Source organism: Neofelis nebulosa, chromosome 7 (assembly GCF_028018385.1).
Source record: "Neofelis nebulosa isolate mNeoNeb1 chromosome 7, mNeoNeb1.pri, whole genome shotgun sequence".
Lineage (NCBI taxonomy): Eukaryota > Metazoa > Chordata > Mammalia > Carnivora > Felidae > Neofelis > Neofelis nebulosa.
The window spans coordinates 73216831-73238557 of NC_080788.1; the positions used below are offsets into that span (position 1 = coordinate 73216831).

Sequence of the window (21727 nt, forward strand, 5' to 3'; positions counted from 1 at the left end):
TAGTTAGCCATGTATTATACAATTTGTTTGGAATCAAAGGTTAAACAGAATTGTCTTTGGGTGAGGTAGAAGTGAGTTTTCATTGTGATTTTTAAAATTAACTTTTGAGGGGAACCTGGGTGACTCAGTCATTTAAGTATCTGACGCTTGATTTTGGCTCAGGTCATGATTCATGGTCATGAGATCAAGCCCCACATGGGGCTCTGTGCTGGGCATGGAATCTGCTTGAGATTCTCTCTCTCCCTCTCCTTCTGCCCCTCCCCTACTTGAATGCATGCACTCTCTACCCCACCCCCAATAAATATAATACATAAATAAAATGAACTTTTTTCTTTGTTTTCAATTACCTTTTTAATGTTTACTTATTTTTGAGAGAGAGGGGGAGACAGAGCATGAGTGGGAGAGGGGCAGAGAGTGGGAGAACAGAATCAGAAGCAGGCTCCAGGCTCTGAGCTGTCAGCACAGAGCCTGATGCAGGGCTGGAACTCATGAGCTGTAAGATCATGACCTGAGCCAAAGTCAGACACTTAACCAACTGAGCCACCCAGGTGCCCCTAAAATGAACTTTATAAAAAAATGCTTTTATTTTTGAGAGAAAGCATGAGTGGGGGAGGGCCAGAGGGAAAGAGGGGGACAGAGGATGTGAAGTGGGCTCCCTGATGATGTGGGGCTTGAACTCATGAACCATGAGATCATGATCTGAATCGAAGTCAGACACTCAACTGAGTCACCCAGGTGCCTAAAATGAACTTTTTTGAGATGGAATTTGGATGGACATAATCCTGTTGGAAAATAATCTGACATTACAAATCAAGGCCATTAATATGTTCATATTTCTTTTACCTGATAATTCCATTTGTGAGCTCTCATTTTAAAAAAGGCAAGCTAGAGGGGTGACTGAGTGGCTCAGTTGGCTAAGTGTCTGACTTTGGGTCAGGTCATGATCTCATGGTTCACGAGTTCGAGCCCCGTGTTAGGCTCTGTGCTGACAGCTCAGAGCCTGGAGCCTGCTTTGGATTCTGTGTCTCCCTCTCTCTCTGTCCCTTTCCTGCTCCTGCTCCTCCAGCCCTTCTCCACTCCCCAGGGGTCAGGGAGTGGTACTGAAAGTCTCAAATCTTTAATTACAAAGTCGGTTTTCCTGGGGCGCCTGGGTGGCTCAGTCAGTTAAGTGTCAGACTGGTTTTGGCTCAGGGCCCGATCTTATGGGATTGAGCCCGGAGTCAGGCTCTGCACTGACTATGGAGTCTGCTTGGGATTCTTTCTCTCTTTCTCTCTCTGTCCCTCCCCAGCTCATGCTCTCTCTCTCTCTCTCTGTCTCTCAAAAATAAATAAATAAACTTTAAGAAACAAACAAACAAAAAAACCAAGGTTGGTTCTCCTGGCAACCAGCTCCCCTCTCCTTCGGTGCTTAAGACACCTTTATCGTTCTCATCACTTAGGAAATTCCTAGGGTTTTTGGAGCTCTGTGCTTGGAAAGGGGATGAAGACCAAATATGTATTTCTTAATATAAATCACAATATTACAATTGACTTAAAAAATCAAGTTATAAACTTTTGTTACAGAGTCAAAGTGAGATTCCTAGTCATTTCAACTTGGCCAGATAAGAAACAATTTAAAAATCTTTAAATTTTTTTTAATGTTTATTTATTTTTTGAGAGAGAGAGAGAGAGAGAGAGAGACAGAGTGCGAGCAGGGGAGGGGCAGAGAGAGAGAGAGGGAGACACAGAATCCGAAGCAGGCTCCAGGCTCTGAGCTGTCAGCACAGAGCCAGACACGGGGCTCGAACCCACAAGCGGTGAGATCATGACCCAAGCTGAAGTCAGATGCTTAACTGACTGAGCCACCCAGGCACCCCACAATTTAAAAACCTTTAAAGACGTATTGAGAAAAACCAGGCATTAAAAAAAAATACAAAAAAACTTGTTTGTCATTACCCAAAAGATAGGGTAAAGGGCTTTAGGTAAAAATATTAAAAACCCCAAGCTGCACAGATAATGCAGATAGTTCTAGTTATCTAGTCCATGGACAAAAAAGCAAGCACTTACAGCATCAGCTCCAATATTTTATAAATTTCTTCTTACTGGAATTTTATATTCATTTCTTTTGGTTGGATGAGTAAACTAGATTTTGGCAGAGGTCCTAAGCTGGCTTTTACTTAGCCCTACCTTGCTCAGCCTCAGGAACAGATGAATTTCCAGCTGGTGGATCAACTGCTTTTGTCTCTTTGCCATGTTGTGGTTTAGGGTTTTCTGGGCATCTGAGGAGGTAACTGAAGTTGTGGTACCGACCCCGATATGGCTGCTGACCTTGGCTCTCATCTCCCTTTCGTTGCTGTCCTCACTAGGCTGTGTTTGGTGAAGAGGGGCCCTGAAGAATTATGGTCTATAGCTCTGATTCACATTCTGTCTCACTGGTCCACGTTGCTGTCCTGCACCCTGGTTGTCAGTATCCTCCATCACTTCCTGCACCAGAGCGTTGGAATCGTCCCGTCAAAGCCCATGGAATCTACACATCGAGTAAGGTGACACCCATGGCCTGAGGTAGGGGTGGTGCTTCTGGGCCTGGACTTCGGGAGCACTCACCCATCCCTTGTTCTTTTTCCTACTCTCACTGTTCTGGTGATTCTGGTAATGGCCAAGCATCTGTAAATGGTTACAGCCTGCTGTGTGTTTACTGACTTTGCGATGATGGAACTCTGCCAGGGCCCGTGACATTTGTTGCCTCGGTATTCTTTTCTCCTCAACGTCATCAAACTTCTTAGTCTCTTCATCTCCTACACTGCAAAGGTAGATACATGTTGTATCACGTATCAGTACCTCATTCCTTTCTTATTACTGAATAATATTCCATTTTATGAACATACCGCATTTTGTTTAACCTTCTGTCAATTGATAGACATTTTAGTTGTTTTCACTTTTTGGATAGCATGAATGATGCTGCAATGAATATGTACAAATTTTTGTGTGGACATATGTTTTCAGTTCTCTTGGGTGAACCTACCAATTATTATTGGGGGTTCTAGTTTCTCCACATCCTTTGTGACACTTGTCATTTTCTGTCTCTTGACTATAGTCATCCTAGTGCATGTGAAGTGGTATCTTGTTGTGGCTTTGATTTGCATTTCCCCGAAGGATAATAATGTTGAAAAATTTTTCATGGGCTTATTGGCCATTTGTGTATCTTCTTTGGGAAAATGTCAGTTTAAATCCTTTGCCCATTCTCAGGTTGGTTATTTGTCTTTTTATTGTTGAGTTGTAAGAGTTCTTTACATATTCTGGATATAAGGTAGACCGTTTACATTTAATGTGATTATTGATGGGGTTTGGTTTAAATCTACCGTTTTGCTATTTGTTTTCCAACCTAATTTTTCTTATGTTCTTTTTCTTTTTATCATTTAGATTAAGTGAGATTTTTTTTAATGGTTATTCATTTTTGAAAGGCAGAGACAGAGAACAAGCAGGAGTGGGGTGGAGACAGAGGGGGACACAGAATCTGAAGCAGGCTCCAGGCTCTGAGTCATCAGCACAGAGCCCAACACGGGGCTCGAACTCATGAATAGCAAGATCATGCCCTGAGCCGAAGTCAGATGCTTAACTGACTGAGCCACCCGGGTGTCCTGGATTAACTCAGTTTTTAAAAATATTTTATTTCATCTCTACTATTACATTATTAACTATACCACTTTATTTTACTGTTTCTCTAGCATTTAGAGAATACTCTTTAAAGCAGTATATTATAAAATATTATACCACTGCCTGTATAACATAAGAATCTTCCAAACTTCCATTTTCCTCCTCCCAGCCTTTTTTGTTATTATTTTTGTATATTTTATTTCTGCGTATTATAAATTCCACCATGCATTATTGTTTTTCCTTTAGGTAGTCAAAAATCTTTTAAGGAGATTTAAAAACTAGCTGGTTCCAAACATCTTGATATTTTTGCCTTATATAAAGAGGTTATCTTATGTGGATAATCTGTACAGAGCCGATTGTATTTTTTTGCTTTGACTTTTTTACTCAAGCAATAGAAAAGACAAATGAGGAGGTGTTGAGTCAGTTATTTCTGGAAACTAAGTGAGTTCCAGACTGCATATTGGGTATTTTGGGAGCCCATGGATTGATACTAATTTATTTAGTATTCATGGGTGAGGTTCATTTGTCAGTGGACTTTGAATCTCTGATGTGTATTGCAATCATTAGTACGGTAGCTAAACAAACTGATGTCATACTAATTGCCAAAAGTTTGGCACTCTTCAACATTTGGAGGCTGCTGGTTTTATTGTCCACTTATTAAACTGCTAAATGAATGAGACTAATAACAAGAAATTCATTGAAATGGAAAACTTATAATAGTTCCCCTGAGTATTCATTGATGGCAAGTTCAATTATAGTCATCCAATGAGCACTTCAAAATCCTATGTCTGACAGATAAAAATCCCAAAGCTTTCAAGCCTGAAATCCACCCTGTGTAAAATTTTGTGCTATAGGATTTTCCATCCTGGGCTTCTGTAACAGGGTATAAGAGGACAACTGAATAATGAGGAGGTTTTGGAGTAGGTGGTAAGTGTTTAATGTTAGTGGAAAATCTATTTCAAACAAGCAAGATAAGACTATGAATTAATGTTACTGATTATACGTTGAGGGATATTGCTTTGGTCTTTTTTTTTTTTAATTTTTTTTAACGTTTATTTATTTTTGAGACAGAGAGAGACAGAGCATGAACAGGGGAGGGGCAGAGAGAGAGGGAGACACAGAATCAGAAGCAGGCTCCCGGCTCTGAGCCATCAGCCCAGAGCCCGACGCGGGGCTCGAACTCACGGACCGTGAGATCGTGACCTGAGCTGAAGTCGGACGCTTAACTGACTGAGCCACCCAGGCGCCCCTGCTTTGGTCTTTTAAAGAGAGTCAGAGTTTCATAAAGTAAGTGGGTTGAATGATTTGGTTTGATGACCCTGAGTTTTCCTATCCTCTATCTGCCTCACCTTTGTAAAGTAATAATGACTATTGTTGTTTAGGTAAGACAGATGTTGAGGGAGGGAGAGAGAATATAATAAGATCTTCAGGAGAAGTTTATCTCCTGGGAGTGATAAAGGAATAATGGTCTTCCTATATATGTAACCTTTCCTAAACCTAAACCACATTCTCATCTTTAAGACAATTGCAAGGGAGGTCATTGTATTAGTCAGGGTTGTCCAGAAAAACATAACTAATAGGATATCTATCTATCTACCTACCTACCTATTTATCTATTGATCAACTGATCTATCATCTATGATCAAACTAAATTGTATGTATATATATATATATATATATATATATATATATATATACATAGAGAGAGAGAGAGAGAGAGAGAGAAAGAGATAGAATGAGAGAGAGACAGAGACAGAGATTTATTTTAAGGAATTGGCTCATGAGATTGTGGGACCTGGCAAATCTGAAGTGTGCATGGCAGATCAGCAGGCTGGAAAATGGCAGGCGTCAGTCTTGCAGTCTTGAGTCTGGAAGCAGAATTCCTTTTTCTGGGGATTTCAGTCTTTTCTTTAAAGGGTTTCCACTGATTGCATGAGGCACACCCAATTATGGAAGGTAATCTACTTAAAGTCTACTGATTTAAATGGTAACCACATTTGAAATACACCATCTCAATAACATCTAGACCTGTATTTGATCATACAGTGGGTACCATGGTTTAGCCAAGTTGACATATAAAATTAACTATCGCAATAATTAAAGGGATCAAATTAGTACCTATGTTCCAGATAACGAAAATAAAGTCAAGTGACCTGTGTAAGTGTACCCAGGATTATGATAGATCAGTTTGTTAAAGGAGTGAAAAAAAAGAGCAGAATTCTAATTTTTAAAACTATTATTAGTTTTCTTTCTTTCTTTCTTTCTTTCTTTCTTTCTTTCTTTCTTTCTTTCTTTCTTTCTTTCTTTCTCTTAGCTTCATGAGGAACACGGGGCTTGAATTCATGATCGTGACATCAAGAGTCACATACTCTACTGACTGAGCCAACCAGGCACCCCAGAATTCAAATTTTTAGATATATTATTTCACAAAATAGGTCTTTACTCAATAATGCTTGTTAGTTCAGCAGGACAACAATAGAACCTAAGACTAACTGGTTTTGACTTGACACAACTCCACAGAAACTTTTCTATTTTCTTTCTCCTGCCCCCCAGGTTTATTGAGGTGTAATTGACAGACAAGTAAAGATTACATACACTTGAAGTGACAATGTGATGATTTGATATATGTGTACATTGTGACATGAGTACCATGATCAAAACACTTATATTTTCCTGATAAAAAATTTTAAGCTTTAAATTCATATTAGCTTATATCTCATAAAGTATACAATTTATTTATATTAACAAAAAATAAGTACTTTCCTTCCATAAAACTGTTTGTTGAATGAAGGAATGGTTTTGAGTGGCAGATTTTGGAACCTGTTCAAATATAGTTCTAATGGTGCCCATGGTAGTTACTGATTAAAGTGGCAAGGTCAAGTAGGCTTAGTTCTACCATACTTGGTTAGAAGAAGGAAGAAGTATTGAAATGGACAAATGCAAAATTTACAGAGAAGGAAAGAGATTAAAAAAAAAAATCCAGAGACCAACATTAAAAGGGTGAGACCATTTAAACAGATAACCAGCTGCTAATGACCAAATCAGTTTGTTTTCTTTCTGTTTCATTTCAGAAGGGATTATGGAAGAAATGGAAGAAAGAACATTATAAGAGCCAGCCAAATCACCCCTGTGTAATTGGAGAGAATTGGTGAGTTTTACCACCTCTTTACTTGGTGTGGTATTTATACATCTAGTAGAAGGACTCTTAATTTATGAGAATTGTTTTAATCTCTCTTCAGTCTCAGGACTCAGTATACTTTTTCATTGTGTTGCTTTCTACAAAGGCACCCTCAACGCCACAAATACATACACCCTCCAAGGTTCCTCAAAATGTCTAGGATTATGACTTGTCACCTTTTAGATTTTGCCACAGCACCTGTTCTTTCTAGTCATCAAAAAGCCATTGGGATTGAGAGGGATTTAGACCATCACTTCCCTCTGCCTAGCACAGTGCCTGCTAGGCATTCACAAATGTTTGTGGAATGAATGTTGAATATGATACAATCTTCCAAAGAAAGAATGAGTCTCTTCTACTGTCAGATGGTCATTCAGTCTTTGCTTGTTTGTGTAAGCAACAGAGTCCTCATTACCACCAGAGAAAGCCTATCTTTCTGGTGCTCTGAAAGTCAGCATACATATTAGATTTGGGCTGTTCTGGAGAAGAAATGGAAGAGTACAGCTGAAGCATGAGAGCTCTGCTCCCTTTTGGCTTCCCAATCCAGTGCCACTCACTGGGACATAACTCTGTGTACAGATTGTGTAAACCTGTAACCTATGGGGGAAGTGCTGTTGAGTGCTTTCTCTGTATGCAGAGAAGACACCATTTGGTTCTCCACCTTTAAAAACCTCAGAGCAACTTTTTTTCTCAGAGGTTTATTTCCTGTTTTGGTTGGCAACCAAGTAGGTAAGATCATAATATACTATGAAGAATCAAATCTTAAAAAAAAATAAATACTATGATAAACTCCAAAGAACAAAATCTTAAAAATAAAAACTAAGTACAATGTACTAAAAGAGATTTAGGAGTTAATCTACCTCAGCTCTCTAGAGGCAACTGCCGAGTAGTGGAAAATCTAAGGGTAGGAGACTTGGGACAGAATTCTGATTCTGCCATGCGAAGGTAGGGCGAGCCATAAAGTATCTCTGAAACTTAACCATATTCCATTTTATTAGAGAAATAAAGCTGTCATACTTCAGTGTGTTCCAAGAGCTTCTACCTTGTCTCTTCTTTAGGGTTTAAGCCCCTGGCATTCAGTTGACACAGCCAAGGAGTTCCCTCCTACAAGATCCCTCTAAGCAAGATTTTGGCAGCTCGGGGGCACATGGGTGGCTCAGTCAGTTAAGTGTCTAACTTCGGTTCAGGTCATGATCTCACGGTTCATGAGTTTGAGCCATGCATTGGGCTCTGTGCTGACAGTGCAGAGCCTGGAGCCTGCTTCGGATTCTGTGTCTCCCTCTTTCTCTCTGCCCCTCCCTGCTCATGCTCTTTCTATCAAAAATAAATTAACATTAAAAAAAAAGATTTTGGTAGCTCAAGATCAAATCCATTTGAGGCTGAAATGGTGATGGTCTAGTAAGATGAAAACTCAGGTTCCTCTCAGTGAAAGGAGCCTTCTCTAAGCGTGTCTTTGCCAAGGTCTGAGCCTGCAGTCCTGAAATAGTAGTCAGGTGGAAACAGAGAGAAAAGACTTGGGGTGTCTCTGAGGAAATGGCAGAGATGACGAGGCTGAAATTAAGGAGTTAGGAGGTAAAGGATTCAACTCTGCTGCTCATCACGTTGGATCCCCAGCAAATCACTATACTCTTCAGAGCAGTGATTTCAAAAAAGGGCAAGTTGTTACTGTCTACTTTGTGAAGCTGCTATGGGCATTGCCCAGCCCTTGAGTGAAAGGTATGAGGAAAGAGCAAAGGGCAGAAAGGGACAGATTTTCAATGTCCTTTGGTCTTTCATGAAGAATCCCAGTGTACACAATACACATTAATGTACACACTATTGATGTCCAGTGGGGATTCTGATCCTTTTAGTTCAATTGTCCCTTTGTTGATAACGTTTCTACTGACTTCTTTAAAAACCTGGGCAATGATTTTAATGCACAGATCAACTTCCCCCTAAATTTTGAGACTTTTCATGTTTATTATGTGCAATGTTGCTTTTTAAAAGTATTTTTTTTGTCAATTGATTCAACAAGTATTTAGTGAGTTCCTCTTTTGTGCCAGATACTTTGCTATGTGGATACAAAAATGAATGAGATATTTCCCTCCCTTCAAGGGGTGCATAGTTGTAATTTCTTGTTCTTTAAAGACCACTTGATGTTTATTGGTTCAATCTCTTCTACGTAGCATGACACAGTGGTTGAGAGTGTAGGCCTTGAAAGGTTCAAATCCCATTTCAACCAACTGCTAACCAAGTGACCATGAGTGAATTACTTAACCCTGCAAACATTACGGAAAGCAGTTTGGCAACACTATTTTGAGTCATAATCTTTAAGCTAGCAAATTCGTTTCTTTTTTTAAAAACGTTTTTGTTAACATGTATTTATTTTTGAAAGATAGAGTGGGGGGAGGGCCAGAATGAGGGAGATTTGGAGTAGGCTCCACACAGTGAACACAGAGCCCAACATGGGGCTTGAACTCACGAACTGTGAGATCATGACCTGAGCTAAAATCAAGAGTTGGCTGCTTAACCAACTAAGTTACCAATGTACCCCAGTAAGTTCATTTCTAATGATCAATTCCTCAAGGACTAAGTTAAAATATTGGAGAGGTTATAATCACTCAAAAGTATTTATTGAACTAATACTATGTCCTATGTAATTTTCCAGATACTTTGGATACTTCATTGAACAAAACATACAAAAGTTCCTGCCCTCATGGAGTTGACATTCTAGGAGCAGGAGATGGACAATAAGAAACAATAGTCTAATTAAGTAGATCAATCATATATGTTAGAAGGTGATCAATACTTTCAAAAAATAAAAAAGTAGATCAGGGTAAATGGGATCAGGCATGCTGGGGATTCTAGGTGAGTTCCAGTTTTCTGTAGGGTCATCAGCATAAGCCTTAGTGAGAAGGTGATATTTGAGGAGAGGCATTAAGGGAATGGGAGAATTGACTATGGGATCTAGGGGAAGAGGTTCCCAGCTGAGGAAGCAACCAGTGCAAAGGCCATCAGGTGGGAATGTGCTCCAAGCGTTTGAGGAATAGCAAGGAGTCCATGTAATTGGAGCTGAGTGAATGAAGGGGAGGGTGGTAGTAGATAAGGTCAGAGAGGTATCATTTAGGTTTCTTTGTGGGTTTCCACACTTCTCTTTCTAATATCCCATCAAATCTCCATAATTCTAGGAAAGACTCCGTGACAAATCAGTGTTGGCGTAAGAAAGAAGTACAACCATCATAACTTCCTGGTTGTGTGGAGGTTTTGGTCCAGGGCTTGTATAGAAGGGATGCCTGAAAACAATTATTCCCACCACTGTACTTCTTGTTAAAGGTTGCATGTACCCCTAAAAGGAACTGTTATCATGTCAGAGGAAGTAGACATTCTTCTCTAATTTTCTTTGGTGTTCACAGAATGTGGGCACTTTACTCCCACCTTATCTCTGTGATTAATTTCTCAACACTCCATTTATTAAGAAACTAGTCTTTTGATCTATTAGTAGACTAAACGATGAAAGCCCTGGGGACACCTGGATGGGTCAGTTGGTGGAGCATGTGGCTCTTGATGTCAGGGTCATGAGTTCAAGCCCCACCCACATTGGGCATGGAGCCCACTTAAAAAAAAAGTAAATGATGAAAGCTTTGAATTAGAAATAAAAGTTTACCTCAAGGCTTAAATCTTGATACATTCGACAGAAAAAAAAAAAGCTCTTTTTTTTTCCAAGAAATTTTCTTTTTAAAAAAGCCCACTACTAAGTCGATAAAAGACACATTTAAAAACTAATTTTCATTTGACCTCAATAATTTGAATTCAGTATTTTCTACTTGACATCTTTAGTTTGCAAGCCGTGAGTCCTTTTTTCTACACTTGAAAGTCCCCATCTGCCAAATTATTCATGGATCAGTCCATCTGTGAGTTTACTGGATTATTCAGGGGATGAGTGAAATTTGGTGGGCTTATAGCAAATGAGCACTGCACAGGTATCACTCATAACATCTCTGTGTGTGCATTTCTTTCCTTCAGGTTTATTGGGCCATTACAATGTGCCTCACTTGTCCACATTGTTTCTTATGCTTCCTAAGCCCGCCAGACTTTTGCCCTCTTCCTTTTGGGAATGGGAAAAAGAGAAGAAAAGAGATATGACACAATAGACCAGCATGATGGTGGGCAAGGAGTGGGAAAGGCTTGAGAGGAGTAGAGAAAGACATATTGAGAAGGTTGAAGGAGGTTCTCTGCTTCTTTTCAGAAGGAGAAAAGAATGGAATCTTTAAAAATCAGGAGAGTGCTAAATCTCCTACTTCCAGTAGGCACTATATACTTTTTCTTTTCAGACAAAGTTAATTATTATTACTTATGACTATTATTTTTAATATACTTATTAGTTTTAATCACATATGTTTCTGTTTTTATGGACCCTTTAGGGAAGAGACTGCCTAGCATTTCTTGAGGGGCTCTGTCGTTTTGGAGCGTGGAAGTCTTAGTCTCATGGCTCAACGTAGTGTGGGTTGGGTTTTGGGATCTCATTCATTGTTGAGCACAAGTTTTGGGTATGTAGCAGTAAACAAGGCAGATCTAGTCCTTGCCCTCAAGAGGTTTATATTTGGAAAGGCAGACGATAAACAGAGATGTAAATAATTCAGGTGATTTCAGGTATTTATAAGTGCTACAAAGGAGATGCACTAGGAGACTGTGTAATTAGAAAGTGTTCTTTTAGGTATAAGCATCAGGAGAGCCTCCACGTGGGAGTGATATTTGAGATAATACCTTATTAATGAATAATAAGGGTGCCTGGCTGGCTCAGTCAGTGGAACATGTGACTCTTGATCTGGAGGTGGTGAGTTCAAGCCCCACATTGGATGTAAAGATTACTAAAAAATAAATAGATAAACAAACAAACAGACAAACTTAAAATGAGACAGAAAAAGCCATGACAAGGTCTGAGGGAAGAATGCTCCTTGGGTACAGATCCTGCTGGGGCATTCACTAAATAGTGTTTGATTGATCAGTGGCTCCTCACTTTCTTTCATCAATTTTTTTGTGGTCTTTGTTTTAGGCTGTGTAAACACATGACCTACATTTTCTCTGGTCTTTTTGGGATATTTTCTCACAGAGATTGGTAGGTATCACTGAAAAGAATGGACTTTTTATATATACATTTTAAGTGCCAGGCAATATGTAGTAACACTTTTGTAACAGTTCTGTGAAATAGGTTCATAATCTGAGTTTGCACAAATGAGAAAACTGAAGCTCAGGGAGGCTAAGCAATTTTTCTAAAGAGACTTAATCCCAGAGTTAAAACCTCAACCCACCTCTTTTTATTTACTTATTTTTTTTTTAAATTTATTTTTAATGTTTATTTATTTTTGAGACAGAGAGAGACAGAGCATGAGTGGGGGAGGGTCAGAGAGAGAGGGAGACACAGAATCTGCACAGGCTCCAGGCTCTGAGCTGTCAGCACAGAGCCAGACGCGGGGCTCGAATTCACAGACCGTGAGATCTTTGACCTGAGCCGAAGTCGGAAGCTCAACCGACTGAGCCACCCAGGTGCCCCTATTTACTTAATTTTTAAAAAAGATTTTATTTTATTTATTTAAAAAAATTTTTTTACGTTTTATTTATTTTTGAGACAGAAAGAGACAGAGCATGAACGGGGGAGGGTCAGAGAGAGAGGAAGACACAGAATCTGAAACAGGCTCCAGGCTCTAAGCTGTCAGCACAGAGCCCGATGTGGGACTTGAACCCACAGGCTGTGAGATCATGACCCAAGCCGAAGTCGGAAGCTCAACCTAGGCGCCACCTAGGCGCCCCAGATTTTATTTTTAAGTAATCTCCACACCTAACATGGGGCTTGAATTCACAACCCTGAGATCAGGAGTCACAAGCTCTACCAATTGAGCCATCCAGGGGCCCCATTATCCCACCTTTAAAAAAAAAAAAACAGAGCAAAAACTCTTTTTCCCAGCACAGTGTAGATTACTCTGGTCTGAAAATGTAGCAGCTACCATCTGTTGCCCCTGGAAACAGACTAAGGCCATCAAGGGAATTATCCTGGCTTTGCGAATTTCAGCCAATCCCAAGATTCAGTGCCTCTCATTAGATTCTTCTAAAGCAAAATGTGCCTATGAGCTTCAATTTTTAACGACCATTTTCTGTGCTACAGAGCCCCTAATGAAGCTAGAGATTCTTTCCATCTCCTTGCTTCTCTTTTAGTCTTTTCAACAGGAGACCTGTATATTTGCTACATCTAATCATGTATAAGAGATGCACCTAGTTCCTATTTTATAGCTCAGAAAACTGAGGTTTAGGGAGGTGAAGGCCAAAGGTCATAGTTATTTGAATCCGTTGAATGTGCTGTTGTGACAAGCCTCTTTCCTCTTTTTCCTAGCGGAAAGCAGAACAGCTCTTGGTTCTCTGCTGCTAGGGCATTGCTGACCAGGAGTTTATGGGAAAGATCCTCCCCATTTTAAGAATACTGCCTTAGAAGACACATAACCAGATTATCAACTCTTAGACGTGGAGAAGGAAAAATGTGCTCATGATCCCATGAAGTGAGCATTTTCATTTCCTTTCCTTTTTTCCCCAGACACATGCTTTTACCACTTTGCTTTTTCAACAAAGTAATACGTGCTTATTACACAAATCTAAACAGTTATACAGTATAATATAAAAATTAATAAAATCTTACTATTCCTTTCAATTTGATACTTCCACAAGTAACTAATGTTAAAATAACTGTGTATTCTTCCACACCTATTTTCTATTCTTTTAAGAATAAATACATGCACACATAATTCATGAATATGTAAGTGTATGTGTGTGTGTGTATATGTTTGAGCCTATGCGCACACACACACATCCCTTGATTCCCTCCTTCCTCTGTTCCTTTGTTTGCTCCTTCTTTCCTTTTTCTCTCCCTTCCTCCTTCTCTCCCTCCCTCCCTCCCCTCCTGGTTCATATTATATTCATAATGCACCCATTTTACTTAAAAATATATTGTTGACATACCTTGAAGTTAATAGTTTGTGATCTCGGTTATATGTTGGAAATGCCAAAGAGCTTTAAAAGTACTGACAGGTCCAACCCTTAAAAAGCCTGCGTTAATTGTCTCAGGTGAGGCCTGTGCAGCAAAATTCAAGCTCCACCCCCCCTCCTCCCCCACCGCTCCACCCACCTCAGGTGGTTCTAACGTATGGCCATATCGACAACCACCGCTTTAAGTCAGTGTGCTCAATGCAACTCATTCTTTCTTTTTAATGGCTAGATAATATTCCAAATTGTGGCTGTACTAAAATTTATTTACTTATATCTCTGTTAATAAATATTCAATTTGTTTCCAGTTCCTTGTTTTGCTAAAAATGCTTCAATTGACATTTATCCTTAATTACTTATTCCTTTATTTCTATGAAATACAATCCCAGCAGTGGGCTTTCTTGGTTAGAGGTATGGGCATTTAGAATTTTGATAGGTACTGGCAGGTCATTTTCCAAAAAGGTCTTGATAATATCTACTTCTAATAGCAGTCTATAGCATACTCAGCTTCTTATTCCTTTGCCAATCTGAAGAGAGACAGAAAACATTTTTTTAACTCACTGCTGAAGTTGAGTATTTTCTTATTCATACTTATTTGTCATTTGCATTTCTCTTTCTGTGATATGCCCTTTCATACTTTTTGCCCATATTTAATTGTCATTTGTTCTTTCTTGTCATATTTTAAGAGCTCTTTAAATAATAGGAATATTATCCTTTTTTGGTCATATATGTTACAATATTTTCTTCTAATCTACTCTTTGAATTTTGATAATTTATATGGCACTAGTATATTTTAGCAAAAAAAATATTTTTAAGTAGGCTTCACACCCAGTGTGGAGCCCAACACAGGGTTTGAACTCATGATCCTGAGATTAAGACCTGAACTGAGATCAAGAGTTGGATGCTTAACCGACTGAGCTACCCAGGTGCCCTGTGGCCTGACACTCATATGAGAGAACACACACACACACACACACACACACACACACACTGAAGCAAGGGAGAGGAAGGGAGAGAGGGAGAGAGAATCTTAAATAGGCTCTCATGACTGTTAGATCATGACCTGAACCAAAATCAAGAGGCGGATGCTTAACCGACTGAGCCACCCAGGCTGTATATATTTTAAACTGTTGAGAATGCATAAACAAATTTTATCTCATGTCTTATTCTTCATAATATTTCAAAATTTTTCATATTGGCAATCTGTTGTTACTACCATTCTTAATGGCTGCATGTAATTCTATTCAACTTCCACTCTATTCATTTAAGCTTCAAAAAAAAAAAATCCAGTGACTGTTTTTTTAAATAATGCTGTAATTAATATTTTCTTGCATTTAGCTTTTTTGACAGTTTAGATGCTTAGGAGAGTCCTACAAGTGAAGTAGTTGGATCAAGAATATAAATATTTTTTATGGTTGTGGTAATTATTTCCTAAACTCTGTTACAGTTTTTGGCTGGCCAATCAATATAGAAAATTAGGGGCAAAATAGCTTTAGTATTTATACAACAATAGCTCATAGAGGACAAATCATATTACATAATTAAAAAAATTAAGTTTCTTAAGTCATTTTTTAGCTTTATGGTGAAGGAAGAATTATATTTTTTTCCAGGTTATCTAAGAAGGTAGGTTCAGTTCAAATAAAAGTGTTTTCTCGAACACCTGCTGTGTGCAAGAAGCTGTACCAAGTGCCGCAAAGGATAATTCTTATGCAGTTATTGCTTTTTAAGAAAATTTCAATTTAATGGGGGAACAGAAACAAATGTATTATTTTCTTTTCTTTTACAGTTCAGTACCATGAAATAGGTATGAAAGAGAAGAGATAGGATTTGGTGGTATCACAAAGTTTTCTTAAAGGAGGAGGTAGCATGGCCGAAGCGTAGTAACCTGCTTGCCTGGAGAGATGAATACATAGGGCGATAAAGGAGGATCCCAGACTGGAAAAATAAATAGGTAGCAGACTGTTGCAGTCTTTGCATGTACATTTTAATTTGATAGGAAGGGGGAAATGGTGAATGATTTTAGTTGGGAGTCGTATTTTGGAAGATTAATTTGGCATTATCTGTGGATTAGACTGAAATGGAAAAAGCCAGCTAACTACTGGCTAAGCATTTTGGGCAACTTGTTTATTCCTGTAAGGTTCATTTATCTCATCTGCAAGCCAGAAACAATAATGCCTATGCCATGGTGCAGTTGTGATTAAATAGAATGGTGTATATAAAGTGCCTGGAATGACTCCTGATATATCATGGGTATATTGTAACAATTGCTTTTAAGTTGGTCTTATATTTTATATGCCTTGATAATAAATAAACAACTCATATGGGAATGTAGTCACTTCAATTAATTCTACTTGTATACTATTAAAGTTAAATTAGCTTTCATGTCTTTTTTTTTCCCTTGCAAGGTCCTTTTGAAACTCATTGGATGGGTGCTCTAAATCAAACAAGAGTGACTGAATTTGTCTTCTTGGGACTCACTGATAAGTGGGTGCTGGAGATACTATTTTTTCTGGCATTCTCCATCACATATGTATTAACCCTTTTGGGAAACACTCTCATTATAGTTACTATAGTCTTTACTCCACGCCTCCATACCCCCATGTATTTCTTCCTGAGCAATCTGTCCTTTATTGACATCTGCCACTCATCTGTCACTGTGCCCAAGATGCTAGAGGGCTTGCTTTTAGAGAGAAAGACTATTTCCTTTGATAATTGCATTGCACAGCTCTTCTTCCTACATCTGTTTGCTTGTGCTGAGATCTTTCTGCTGACCATTATGGCTTATGATCGTTATGTAGCCATCTGTGCCCCATTGCACTATTCTAATGTGATGAACATGAGGGTCTGTGTACAGCTTGTCTTTGCTCTCTGGTTGGGGGCTACTGTTCACTCTCTGGTGCAGACCTTCTTGACCATTCGTCTACCTTACTGTGGCCCCAACATTATTGATAGCTACTTCTGCGATGTGCCCCCTGTCATCAAGCTGGCTTGCACAGATACATACCTCACGGGAATGCTAATTGTGTCTAATAGTGGAACCATCTCCCTCACCTGTTTCCTGGCTTTGGTCACCTCTTACACGGTCATCCTGGTTTCTCTTAGAAAACAGTCAGCTGAAGGGCGCCGGAAAGCCCTGTCTACCTGCTCAGCCCACTTCATGGTGGTTGCCTTCTTTTTTGGACCATGTATCTTCATCTACACTCGGCCAGACACTAGCTTCTCCATTGACAAGGTGGTATCTGTCTTCTACACGGTGGTCACTCCTTTGCTGAATCCTCTCATTTACACCTTGAGAAATGAGGAGGTAAAAAGTGCCATGAAGCATCTCAGACAGAGAGGTTTTTTCATGAAGTCAGGTACATGATGGGTTTGGAATTACAAATATGATTATGGCCATATCTTTAACAGTAAAAGTAAAGAACAAAATTAATAGGTAAAATGGCATGTTGGGGTGGCTAGGTGGCTCAATCAGGTAAGCATTGGACTCTTGGTTTCGGCTCACATTATGATCTCACAGTCGTGGGTTGAGCCCCACATTGGGCTCTGCTCTGGCAGTGCAGAGCCTGATTGGGATTTTCTCTCTCTACCTCTGTCTCTGCCCCCCCCCCCCAAATAAATAAACAAACAAACAGCAACAACAACAAAAAAGAAAGTGTCAAAGTTTTATAATGATAGCTTTAAAAAATAAATAAAATGGCACAGAGAAGGGCAGACTTCTGTATTAAAGAGAAGGATTTATTAACTATTACTTATATAAAGGAAAAGATGATGGTGAAACAAATAAGGAAAAAGAATCTGGAAAAGTTCCAAGAAGGCTTCTGATTTCACTAGTAAAAGAACACAAGTTGGGGCATGGATTCAGTTTCAGGAACAAGTACAGTGGTGAGAGAACACATTTTCTTGATTTGTGGATTCTGTGGGCTATTGCCTCTGGGAAGCAATATATATCACACCTATGTTTTATAAATTATAGTGGTTTCAAGCTTGCTTTCAGATTTATTTTCAGTGTGTTTATTTAAGCCTTCACTGATTTATATTGAATTGAGTTGTTACTTTGAAAGTGATTCTCTCATTATTCCTGGATCTATTTTGTATTTTTCATAGGACTTTTATTTGATGAAATCAAGGTGGAAATGTATAAAGAACTTATTTTAAAATAAGCTTTCTTGAGGTAAAATTTAATTACATAAAATGCATGCATTTTCAATGTACAGTTTGAGAAATTTTCACAAAGGTATATATATATACACCCATGTAACCATCTTTCCAATCAAGATGTAGAACATTTCCATCACCTCAGAAAGTTTCCGCAGTCCCTTCCCAGCCAATCCTTCTATCCCCATCCAAGCACCCAAAGATCTGATTTTTGTCACTATAAATTAGATTTGTCTTTCCTAGAGCTTCATATAAATTGAATCATACAGTATGAACTTTTTCTGTGCCTGACTTCTTTTGCTCCGCATGCTGTTTCTGAGATTAACCTATGTCTTTGTGGGTGTTAGTAGCTTATGTTTTATTATTGTTGAGTAATACTTTATGGTATACCATACTTTGTTTATTCATTCACTTATTGATGGACATTTGGATGTTGTCCGTTTCTGACAATTGTGAATAAAGTAGATATAAATGTTTAGTTATGAGTTACTTTGGCCTCATGTCTTCATTTCTCCTGGGTAAATACCTAGGAGTAGAGTTATTGGATCATATAGTATGTTTAACTTGTAAGAAACTACAACGCTGTTTTCCACAGCTGTTGTAGGATCTTTTAAAAGTATTTTAGGGGCCATCTGGGTGACTCAGTCGGTTAAGCGAATGACTCTTGATTTCAGCTCAGGTCATGATCTCATGGTTGTGAGATGAGCCCCACTTTGGACTCTGTGCTGAGTGTGGAGCCTGCTTAGGATTCTCTCTCTCTCTCTCTCTCTCTCTCTCTCTCTCTGCCCCTCCCCCTGCTCATGTATGTGCATACATACTCTCAAAATAAGTAAACTTAAAAAAATAAAAATATTTTTAGTATTTATGTATTTATGTATTATTTATTTATTTTTAATTTTTAAATTTTATTTATTTTGTTTTTATTTTTAAAAATTTGTAATGTTTTTATTTATTTTTGAGACAGAGGGAGACAGAGCATGAGCAGGGGAGGGGCAGAGAGAGAGGGAGACACAGAATCTGAAGCAGGCTCCAGGCTCTGAGCTGTCAGCACAAAGTCCGACGTGGGGCTTGAACTCACAGACTGTGAGATCATGACCTGAGCTGAAGTGGGATGCTTAACCGACTGAACCACCCAGGCACCCCTATTTTTAATTTTTTTAATGTGTATTTACTTTTTGAGAGAGAGAGACAGACAGATAGACAGAGCATGAGTGGGGGAAGGGCAGAGAGAGAAGGAGACACAGAATCTGAAAAAGGCTCCAGGATCCAAGCTGTCAGCACAGAGCCTGACATGGGGCTTGAACTCCCCAAATGTGAGATCATGACCTGAGCCAAAGTTAGACGCCCAACTGAGCCACCCAGACACCTCTTTATTTATGTATTTTTAAGTAAACACTACCCCCACTATGGGGCTTGAACTCATGACCCGAGATCAAGAGTCTCATGCTCCACTGACTGTACCAGCCAGGTGCCCCCAAAGTGGTTGTATGAATTTTCTAATTTTTATTTTTTTAATTAAAAAAATTTTTTTTGAGTCAGGGGAGGGGCAGAGAGAGATGGAGGGAGAGAATCTCAAGCAGGCTCTATGCTCAGAGAGGAGCCCCATATGGAGCTTGATCTCAAAATGTGAGATCATGACCTGAGCCAAAATCCAGAGTCAGATGCTTAACAAACTGAACCACCCAGGCGCCCCCAAAGTGATTGTATCATTTGATACTCTCATCAGAAGTATACGAGTTTAACATCCAACAAATTGGTATTGTCAATATTTAATTTTAGGCATTTTCATGAGTGTGTGGTTTACTTGTCATTTCCCTAATGACTGATGATGCTGAGAACCTTTCAGTTTGCTTATTATCCTTTAATATATCTTTGTTGTGATGTGTCTCTTCAGATATTTGATCATTTATTATTTTTTTGTCTTCTTGTCACTGTGTTTTAAGAGTATACAACAGTATTTTGTATATAGTCTGGATATAAGACCTTTGTTGCATTTGTCCTGGCAATATTTTTTCTCACTCCGTGGCTTGCTGTTTTATTTTCTAAATGATATATTTTGAAGAGCAGAAGTTTACATTTTGATTAAGTTCTTATTTATCAAGTTTTTACTTTTAAGATTGATGCCTTTTGTGTCCTAAGAAATCTTCACCTACTCCAAAGTCTCAAAGATTTTCTCCTGTTTTCTTTTAGAAATTTTATAGTTCAGCTTTAAATTTTAGGTTTGTGGTCCATTGTAAGTTTACTTGGATATATCATGCAAGATAAGGGTTGAGATTTGTTTTCCCACCTACCTAGTTGATACAGTACGTTTAAAAAGACTTGTTTCCCCATTGTGTTACCTTTTTAAGTCAGTTGAGCCTTGAGAGGACATAAAAGTATTCTTTTCACCTCTTCACTATCATCTGTCACCATTCTCTGCCTTAGAGTCTAAACTATAACCACATTGGTCTATCATTTCTTGGACCACGCCAGAGTTTTTTCCAACATATGTCTTTACACCTGCCATTTCTTCTGCCTAGAATGTTCATCACTCTCTTTTTTTCATGCTTGGCTTTTTTTCATCTTTCAGATCTTAGCTTCAATGTCATTTTGTCAAAGAGGCCCTTAGCACATAATAGGTGCTTGGTAAATATTTTTTTTAACTTGTTTTACTTTTTTTTTTTTTTTGAATTTACATCCAAGTTAGTTAGCATATAGTGCAACAATGATTTCAGGAGTAGATTCCTTAATGCCCCTTACCCATGTAGCCCATCCCCCCTCCCATAACCCCTTGTGTAACCCTCAGTTTGTTCTCCATATTTATGAGTCTCTTCTGTTTTGCCCCCTTCCCTGTTTTTATATTATTTTTGTTTCCCTTCCCTTACGTTCATCTGTTTTGTCCCTTAAAGTTCTCATATGAATGAAGTCATATGATTTTTGTCTTTCTCTGGCTGACTAATTTCACTTAGCATAATACTCTCTAGTTCCAGCCACGTAGTTGCAAATGGCAAGATTTCATTCTTTTTGATTGCCGAGTAATACTCCATTGTATATATATACCACATCTTTATCCATTCATCCATCGATGGACATTTGGGCTCTTTCCATACTTTGGCTATTGTTGATAGTGCTGCTATAAACATGGGGGTGCATGTGTCCCTTCGAAACAGCACACCTGTATCCCATGGATAAATGCCTAGTAGTGCAATTGCTGGGTCGTAGGGTTGTTCTATTTTTAGATTTTTGAGGAACTTCCATCCTGTTTTCCAGAGTGGCTGCACCAGCTTGCATTTCCCGGTGCTTGGTAAATATTTATCAAATGAATAAATAATAAGATATCCCCATTCAATTGCTCTGATGGCAGATTTTTCCTGAGCACCTGAGGATATCAATAACTTCAATGGCTCAATCTTCTTTCTACATCACTAAGTCATAAGCAAACTCACTTTGCCTGATTCACTAGTGTTTGCCAAGCTATTTAGGCAAGCTTCTGAGTGAATGGTGTGGTCAAGTGCTACTCAGCAATCTGAAGGTTTGTTTAAACTTTGTTTATCACCCTAAGACAAAAGCAGGAAAAGGTGGCATGGTGTAATGAAAATAGCATGAGTTCATGTTGATACACTTGACTTACCATTCTGCTTCCATCATTTCCTAGCTGGGTAACCTAGGGCATGCTGTCTGCTCTCTTTGAGCTTTAGTTTCATCATTGTAAACAGGCATAACACCTACCTCATAAGTTGTTCTGAGAATGGAGTAAATGCAGAGTGCCTAGAACAA

At 38.8% G+C, this 21727-nt stretch overlaps 1 protein-coding gene and 1 pseudogene across 1 annotated transcript; one reads left to right on the plus strand and one right to left on the minus strand.

Moving 5' to 3' along the window:
- Positions 1–2145: 2145 nt before the first annotated feature.
- On the minus strand, positions 2146–13984 carry LOC131517948 (Y-box-binding protein 1-like; annotated as a pseudogene).
- Positions 13985–16226: 2242 nt separating this feature from the next.
- LOC131518220 (olfactory receptor 4E2) lies at positions 16227–17366 on the plus strand. Its single transcript, XM_058740810.1, has one exon. The coding sequence runs from the start codon at positions 16242–16244 to the stop codon at positions 17178–17180; it is 939 nt and encodes a 312-aa protein (XP_058596793.1). The 5' UTR covers positions 16227–16241; the 3' UTR covers positions 17181–17366.
- Positions 17367–21727: the final 4361 nt, after the last annotated feature.